The sequence below is a fragment of the Myotis davidii genome, unplaced genomic scaffold (assembly GCF_000327345.1).
Source record: "Myotis davidii unplaced genomic scaffold, ASM32734v1 scaffold49, whole genome shotgun sequence".
Classification (NCBI taxonomy): Eukaryota; Metazoa; Chordata; class Mammalia; order Chiroptera; family Vespertilionidae; genus Myotis; species Myotis davidii.
In genome coordinates, this window is record NW_006300375.1 from 6,106,692 (window position 1) to 6,116,156 (window position 9,465).

Genomic DNA, 9,465 nt, shown 5'->3' on the forward strand with positions numbered 1-9,465 from the left:
GGGCAAAGAGCACATAGATCTTGAGTGACCAACCATCCTAATTTACCCAGATTGAAGGGTTTCTCCCGGCACAGAGTTCTCAGTACTAAAAGGGGAACAGTCTTAGACAAATTGGTCAAGTTAACGCCTTACACAGACCCCCAAACCTGAGCCTAGCAGTAGCCAAGGCATACCACAGGGCCAGAGCGGTAGGCAGTTGGGACAGAGGGCGACCCCTGAAGACTAAGCAGGCTGAGGACCTTCGGGGAGCCCAGAAGGAACTTGAGGAGAGCACATGGAACAGATCCCACTCCTCTGATTACAAGATGTGACATAAGTTGGCTGGTTCTGACCCAAGCGCCATGCTGCTGGGGTCAAGAAAGACATTTGAAATGGGGTAAGAGCCCAAACAGGGAGATTGACCTCTGAGTGCACTTGGATATCATACTGACTGAGAAAAAATATATACATATATTATATGTTAGGATACCCAAATACATGTGTTCAAATATTTAACTTTTCTGCTATGGGTTGGAAGTGGGAGCTCATGAGCAAATGAAGATCAATATTTAAAAAATTAATAACATTACATTTTATTCATGTTAGGCCTATACATTTTAGCCTTGCTTTTACAGAAATGCATGACCTCGTGCTGAACTGATAATATTCATCTCTTTCTTTGTTGTTTACCTTTCTAATAGTCAGCTTAGTTTTGAAACTCACTATATCTATCCATCCCTCCTTTAAAGGCGCCTATAAAGAAATCCTATACTTCTTTTCTTTCAAGGAAAAAAAATCAAACAAACTGGGTAGATGTTCTTGAAAAAGAAAGCACTGAAATAAAAACTAAAAACTGAGATTGTGATTGTGCACTTTTATCCAAAGACATAATGAAGACTTAATTACTAACTCAGAAATAGGATCCAGTCTATTCAGAATTTCTCAAGGGGTAATTTTGTAGGCTGGGATATTTACTCTTCCTCGTCCGCTCCCTGTGCTATTCAGAATGTGTGCTGGCTTTGTTTCTTAATATATTTACAAGGGAGGCGACAGGAAAGCTAAGATTATAATCCCGTGAACTACTTTTACCAGTTTTCCTACCAGATGTTGGTTCTGACAACATGAATGTGCTCTGGTCTCTAAATAGCCACTCAGTGCCCAAGTGCCAGTCTCTAGGGGACATCACTGACATGCAACTTAATAGACCCCCAAAGAAATGTATCCCCTTTTCTTTCAAAGCCATCAATACACTTGGGAATTTTCTCTCCGTGTTTGGTAAAGAGAAGGTATTGGTTGATTTGAGAAATAGAAGATGGGGGAAAAACACACAAAGAAACAGCTGCTTTGGGCTTTAAGAAAAAGAAAGCTTGACTCCAGTGACTTGAATAAACAAGGATTATTTTTTTTTTCACATATAAAGGAGTGAAGGTGATTTCTGACTCCAGTTACTACTCGAGCTTGAATTTTCTTGACTGCACAGCTCCAGGCACGGTGTCTGCATTGGAAAAAGGACAGTGTAGGGGCAGGGTGACAGCTGAATCAGGAAATAAAAGCTTTCTCAAGACACCATAGCTGACCGCTGCTTATCTCTCAGTGGCCAGCACTGTGTCACATGGCTACTCCTGACTATGGCACAGAAAAATTACCTCTCTGGCAGCTAAGCTACGAGGGTGGTCTTAGGATTGATATACAAGTCACAACTAGCAAAACAGGCTTTACTATTACTCACAAAACAGATACACTTTTCCAAATGAGGCAAGAACACCACCTACTTAAACTCAAAGTATTTCAACAGCAGTTTCTTCATTCCATATGTCCTTGTAAGAATCACAGACAAGGCATCAAGCAGTAACTCCTCATAGATCCTCACGTTCCTAGGCTGCAGCAGCTCTCTTCCTTTACAGATTCTGACCAACACCTGCCAGGGCCCTCCCAGGACTTACTCCAGCCGCCCACCCGCTTCTCTTCCTCTCTTCCCCTCCTCCACCCTCCCTTCCCTTCTCCCCTCACTTCCTTTGAAATGCCCCATGATCTTGTTGTAGTTCTCTCTGGCAGGAGCAAGTGAATAAAGCTAACTTTAGTTGTAAGGGTGTTTCTGCAGGGATTTGGCTCATATTTCACACCTGAAAAGAGGTTAGAGAAAAGTGGGTTGAGAATAGGAACTATAAAGGGTGTCTAAAGATGTTTGCCATAAGGAATCAACAATGTAAGGGTGCTAGGAGCTGATTAAAGATGATAATTATGCAAGGAGGAACAAAGAGGTTATGTGCTGGATAGCTTTCTAATTTCAGAGAGTGTTCTAGCAACCCAGGATGTGCCAGAGGCCCTCCTCCCTAAGAGCAGGGTATCAATGAAAGGGTAGCGCTGGAGGCCTTTGTTGTTGGAAGATGTTTCCTGCCCTCTATTCACCTCTTGCCCTTTCAGGTCTATGGCTTTTTAGGAAATAAAAGCTGAAGAAACCAGAGGCCCTCACTCAATAGGTCAGCACGGCCATTTTATCAGTCTGCTGATATATGCTTGTTACATACTTATATCCAGGTGCCTTCTTGACAATTCAACCCAAACGTCCAATAGACATCTCAACTCCTGCTCACCACTGAATTCATGATTTCCCCCCACCCCCCGCCCACACCAATCTCTACCATTAGCCTTCCCATCTAAGGAGATGGTAACGCCTTCCTTCCAGTTGCTTTTACCAAACCATTTCCTCTTTTCTTCTCATGCTCCACATCTAATCCATCAAGAAACATTACTAAATATATTCAGAATTGGCCACATCTCAGTACCTCTTGTGCCAACACCCTGGTCTGAGGCCACCAGACTCTCTCATTTGGATTATGATATATAATAGCTCCTTGTTTCTACATTTTACAGGAAACAAGGCAGGTGTAAATCCACACACAAAGTAAGAAAAATAAGTTGAAATCATAAGGCATTCCAAGACACACAACAAAACTCCCTTAGTGTCATCTTCCCCAAACTATTTCCCTAAGTTCTACTCATCAAATCATTGCAGCTGCTCCTATTATCTCCAAACATTTTATAAAAATCACATTGGTGGAAGCGTTCATGTTTTTTCACCCTATGTTCTCATTTATCCCCCCACCCCCAAATAGCTTTCAAATCATCAAACCAAAGTTTGAAGGGAGAAAAGGAAGACAGAGCCAATGCAGGCTTACTTAGGGAGTATTTAGGTAGTTTGAAAATAAAATGGAAGAGATCAGGCAATTGCAAAATTTTAGTTAGTGAGGGTGGTGGTGGGGGAATGAACAAGAGGTGAGCTAAGGATGTGTCATTACAGTGTGACCTAGTGGGTCACCAATATACGAGTTTAGGTTAAACCCACTGGTCCTCTCACCTGGCAGGCACAGACTAAATCCTTAATGATCTCCTCAATAGTTCCAATAGGTGAATATAGTCTTGTGTCATATTTACAAAAATACAATACTTCATAGGTTAAGATTTTGACTTGAAGACATTTTAAGTACATAAAGGAATGTGGTATTCCACACATTGGTAGTTCATGTGCAGAAGTTATTGCCTTAAAAATGAGACAAGCAGAACATGGATTCCATAGTGATTTTAGGAAATTCGTGGGTTATCATACAACAGGACAGGGAAGACATTCCCTGTTTTGTTAGCTGCAGGACCCTTGACAACATGGACAGTGGACTGACCCTATTCCTACAGCTACCAAAAATTGAAATTTGCATTTCCCATACTACATCTTCACCAGGAAGGCCAAATTCCACTCTGTTCATTTACCGAAATCTCATTCATTCTTTTGAGGCCAATTTAACTGCCACTTTTTTCATGGGAGTAATCTATTAAAATTTCAGTATCTTAATTTCAGTAGCAAACAATTTAACTATAATGCTCAGGAAACATGCTGTTTGGAGTGAAACAGCAATATTGCCATAAAACCTAGCCTGTTTACAAAAGCTGAAAGAACTAGCTTGGTTATTACTGACAGAAATTATTATATTATTAAAGCTACTGGCATGGAAAATGGACAAGGTAGTAAAATGTCTCCATATGGTGTATAACTATTACTCCGAAGAAAAATCTTCCTGTATGGAAAACAATTACTAAAATTTACAGATAAACATCTAATACCAGAACATATGGTTGTTAAACTTCATCTCTCAGTTTTTCTGGTTATTGCTACCATTTGCTTTAGGCAGAAATAACAGTTATTACACTATATTGATGGTTCAAAATTATGAGTATATTTCTATTAAAACTGTTCATTGTTCTGTTTAAATATAAACTGTTTAGTCTGCCATTGTGAGTATTTGCAAGTATGTAATAGAAATAAACACTGTGTACGTCAAATTTTATTACAAATATGTTAACACTGTATAACTAATTTATTTCATATGAATAGAATTCTATTTAGATTATATGGGAAAAACTTACTTTTTTATAAGTGACTATATATTTTTAAGATTAATCATATATCTTTGAATGACTTCTCCAAGGATATCTTCTTAAATTAAATGATATTATTAAGAGAGAAGGGGAGAGAGAAAGAGAGAGAGAGAGAGAGAGAGAGAGAGAGAGAGACATAGAACTTTCATCTTTTAAAATATAAAATTAATTACATTATTTTTCAGGATAAGATAACCCTCTAATTTAAAATTGTTTTTTAAAATCACCTAAATTCACCAGGTTAAAATCAGTACTTGTTTAGGTGTGATTTGTTTATGGGTAAAACATATGAAAATGAAATATTTTCATGCTGGAAGAAAAGGCAATTTTAGAAGCACATTAAGGTAGAGTATGTAATTCTGTCACAATATTTCCTACAAAAGAGGTATCTTTCCATTGTGTGAGAAGTCAACTCAGTTTTCCTAAAAAGCTCCTCCTGAGAGTTGCAAAAACTAATAAAGATTAGATTTTGCAATATTTTGGCACATGTATTTTATAAGCAAACTCAATTACATCAAACATTCTGCTTCTGTAAGCCCCCATACAGCACACCAACATTTTTTAATACTTCTTTTACTTCGAGGAGGCTTTAGCGGGGACAGTATGATAAGGATGAGTTGTGACCAAGACAAGGAGAGAAGGGCATCTCTGCTTGCGGGTATAGGGAGCAAAACTACAAATAAATGGAGCTCCTTTATATTTCAGCTGTTGATTGCAAAACCACTGACAGAATGCTCACACTCACGGAGCGAGGTTGATGGAGTAAGGTGACATTGCAGATTGTTCTATCATGTATATCCATGTCCTGATATAAAAGGCATTCTACAATCACACATACAGGACCACGGGCATGGCAAAAGGCTCTTCCTCCCTAACCCATCCGAGGGGTGGGTGGGAGAGTGAGTGTTTGTTTCATCCCACAACATAAACATGAATTTGAAGAGTCTGGACAATCAGAAGCAGGATGAAAAGACCCTTTACCTGTCTATGATGGCACACATGTCTATGCTGACGTTTGCAAAACTTCCTGGTTTCCTTTGTGCCACCTCATATAAATTTACAAGTTGATCATCCACTTGAATGAGCTGCATGCATCCTTGGAATGAAGGCTGAAGGACAGAGTGACTTGAGTTACTCATCTGGTTCCGAAAACCTGTGAGAGAGCAGAAGAAATGGAGAAGTTAAATCCATGTGAGCACGCTTCACTCGGTTTCCTCTGGTGATGCTCCCTGATCGCAGCCATTGCCTCCAACTCTTGCTTGGTTGGTCCTTGCTGGTGTTGTATTCAGTACAGAAGAATGAAGTATTGTGAGGAAGGGATATTATTTCAGGGAAAGACAAAAGGGTTGAATCTAAACGAATCTTTGTCTCTGGAGTCTAGCATTCCTTATTATTTTCTCCTTGACTTCTTCTTTCTCACTCTGTCACAGTTCGTTCTATGTCCCTCTGCTGTTAATAGCTCACTGCTGTACTTCCGCCCTTGACCCTATCTACAGAGATTAGAACATAAAATTTAGACCTTTCTTAACTATCCAAGTGCCTTCCTCTTAAAATTTCAATATTACATTCATTTCCTTAATTCTCTAGAGGCCTGTTATTCAGATGTTAAGAAGCTAAACTTATATTATCAATTAAGATGAATCTATTTTATGGATTAACTGGAGGCCTGGTGCATGACATTCATGCACTGAGGGGGTGGTGTGAGGGGAGTGAATGGTCCCTCAGCCTGGCCTGCGCCCTCTTACAGTCCAGCACCCCTCAGGAGATGTCCGCCTCCTGCGGAGGTGGGAGAGGCTCCCACCACTGCCACTGTGCTTGCTGTGAGCCTGGCTTCTGGCTGAGCAGTGCCCCCCCATGGTAGTGCACTGACCACTAGGGGGCAGCTCTTGCACTGAACGACCCTTTGTGGTCAGTGCACATCATAGTGACCAATCATTCAGCCATTTGGTCAATTTTCATATTACTCTTTTATTATATAGGATGTCTAATTCAATCCAAAGGTATATTTGCATTATAAATGATTTCTCATTTTATAAAATCCTAAGAAACATTACAAAGAATATATTTAGACTTAAGGATTAGCCACCCTGCTGGTGTGAGGGGAGTGAATGGTCCCTCAGCCTGGCCTGCGCCCTCTTACAGTCCAGCACCCCTCCGGAGATGTCCGCCTCCTGCGGAGGTGGGAGAGGCTCCCACCACTACCACTGTGCTTGCTGTGAGCCTGGCTTCTGGCTAAGCAGTGCTCCCCCATGGGAGTGCACTGACCTCCAGGGGGCAGCTCCTGCACTGAACGTCTGTCCCCTTGTGGTCAGTGAACATCATGGTGACCAATCATTCAGCCATTTGGTCAATTTTCATATTACTCTTTTATTATATAGGATGTCTAATTCAATCCAAAGGTATATTTGCATTATAAATGATTTCTCATTTTATAAAATCCTAAGAAACATTACAAAGAATATATTTAGACTTAAGGATTAGCCACCCTGCTCTGAATGTCTACACACACACACACACACACACACACGTGCCAAGTTTGAAATAAGATTAAAATTTTTATTATGAAACTAGAGGCCTGCTGCATGAAATTCATTCAAGAGTAGGCCTTCCCTCCTTTCCCCGCCAGCTGCAGGCACCAGCTTCCCTCTGGCACTGGGGACCTGGGCTGGCTTTCCTTGGGCCACCCACAGGCACCCAGAACCTCAGGCTGGATTCCCTCAGCCCTGGCTTTGTCCTGAAGGACATCCGGTCTAATTAGCATATTACCGTTTTATTATTACAGATAACTTTAAAATAGCATCATCAAACAATTACTATTATGACTTTTCAGTAGAGACATGCATAGGGAGTTAGGATGCATAGAAAATTAGTAGGCCACAGAAAATAATATATCTCAGAAAGTCCCCAAAAGCATTTCCTTTTCATATAGCTCCCCACATCAAATTGACCTACCAGAGCAAATTTAAATTGTGCTAATTTGCTTAAAAATCTGGTTATTCACACATTTATTTCAATCAAATAATATATGTACAGCAAAAAATAATTTCTACATAATGGATTAAGACCAATACCCGCCATTAATTTATTAAACATAAATTTTCAATAAAAACTCTTAAAAAATTGACCATTAAATTATTTTTTAAAGTGTCCTATTTTGTTTGACTGCTAATAGTAGTCAAGAACAATAGAAAACTCCTTCTCACTTTATTAATGGTTTATAATATTTAAAGTTTAATAATTATCATTTGAACCTCTTTAAGGGTTAATCACAGAGGTGGAGTATATCCTTTTCCATCAACAGAATTCTATGTAAAAATAGGATTTAACTTAAATGAATTCATTGACTTAAAAATTAATGTAAGACTCTATTTCAATGTCAAGCATATAGCTCATCTATATATTTTTTTCTAAGTCACATTTTTTTATTTGCATTTACTTAGTCCCCACTGACATTGCTGATCTTAGATAAGTCATCTATTTAGATGAGCTGTATGCATACACATGCTTTTAAATCTGTTCAATCAAAATAATATTGAAAGAAGTTAATGTCTACACTTAGCAGAAAGTAAACATCCAGCTGTAATGTTAATGACTATTCTTGACAAGACGATCATTTGGTTCTGTTGTTGAATACTAGGAAGTCTCTAAATATCCATAGTGGCTTAGAAATATTCCAAAATGAGTAGATCTATTTGGGAGAACATGACCTTTTCTGATGCAAAGCAGCTACATAACACAGATTGCTGTGAATTGAATTGGGTATAATTAAGTTCATCAAACAAGACTTCATCAGTAACCCATAACAATGTTCTGTTTGGTCCTAAGGGATTTTTGAATTTGAAAGTGTCAAGTCCTTTCATTTTTCTACATGGGATACATTCTATTAGAAGACAATTATAGGGCATACTACTAAATTGCTATTAAACATTTAAGTTTTCCCCCCTCTCCTTGTATTATCTTTAACATTTCCAAGAGGGACTCCATTAATTCACACCATCTTATAGATCCCTTCAACATTAAATTAGGGCTGACCTCTGTAATCAGTAGAAAACTGTGGAAGTGGTGGCTTTGGAAAACTAGACTTCCAAGGTTAGTTTTCAACTTGATCTCTTAAGACTGCTAACCCTGAAAAACCAGCCATCATACTTGAGCAATCTTATGAGAGGCCCATAAGAGGTAAAAAATCATGAGTTTAAGCCACTACATTTGGAGTGATTTGTCATGTAATAATAACCAATAATGAATTTGGTACTGAGAGAGAATTGTAACATAAATCTAAAAATGTGGCAGTGACTTAGGGGCTGGGATGTCCAAATAAGTGGGATGGGCCTGGAAAGTACTGTTACTTGAAGCCTAAAGGCTTTAGAGTTTGTTGGAAATGGCTTGAAAGAAGGTGAGAAAAGATGTTATTGGAAATGAGAGAAAACCAGATCTTGTGTTGCTCCAATGGGAAGTTTAGCAACACTATGTTAATATGGAAAGAAAGAAGGTATACTTGAGATATTTGTAATTGAGCTAATGGCATTTTCAGACAGCGAATTCTGACATCTTTCAATTTATAGTAAAAGGGAAAAAAGAAGTGAGAAAAGCTAAAGAAAAACTGTTAAATACAAAGAAGCAGGACTTGATAGGGTTGAAGATAGTGCTTTCTCAACAGCAGTCACTTCAGTTGGCAACAATGCAAAAATGAATAAACCACATTCAGGCAAAGGTCAACTACCACTAAAACATAATCTAAAGTGGTAAACCTTAATAGCCTTTATAGAAAGGCTACTGATTTTTTAAGAGAACTGTACTGATGAAAACACCATAAGCTTGGACTGAAAGAACTAGAGATGGTACAAAATGAGAAAATGTCTTTAGATATAGGGATTCTAATAATCTTAAAGGCATCTTGCCCTTAGCATGTCAGCAGAAACCCAATGTAAAAATGAAACAAAAACTGTTTAATAGGGTAAACCTTAATAGCCTTTACAGAAAGGCTACTGTATTGGTGAAAACACCATAAGCTTGGACTGAAAGAACTAGAGATGGTACAAAATGAGAAAATGTCTT

General features: G+C 38.7%; 1 protein-coding gene across 1 annotated transcript in view; it reads right to left on the bottom strand.

Annotated features, from left to right (window-relative positions):
• Positions 1-9,465, bottom strand: part of CNTNAP2 (contactin associated protein-like 2) — a 1,235,176-nt gene that overhangs the window by 762,338 nt on the left and 463,373 nt on the right. The window contains exon 9 of the mRNA XM_015572712.1: positions 5,392-5,563. Coding sequence (XP_015428198.1) covers positions 5,392-5,563 — 172 coding nt within the window. The remainder of the gene's footprint in view (positions 1-5,391; positions 5,564-9,465) is intronic.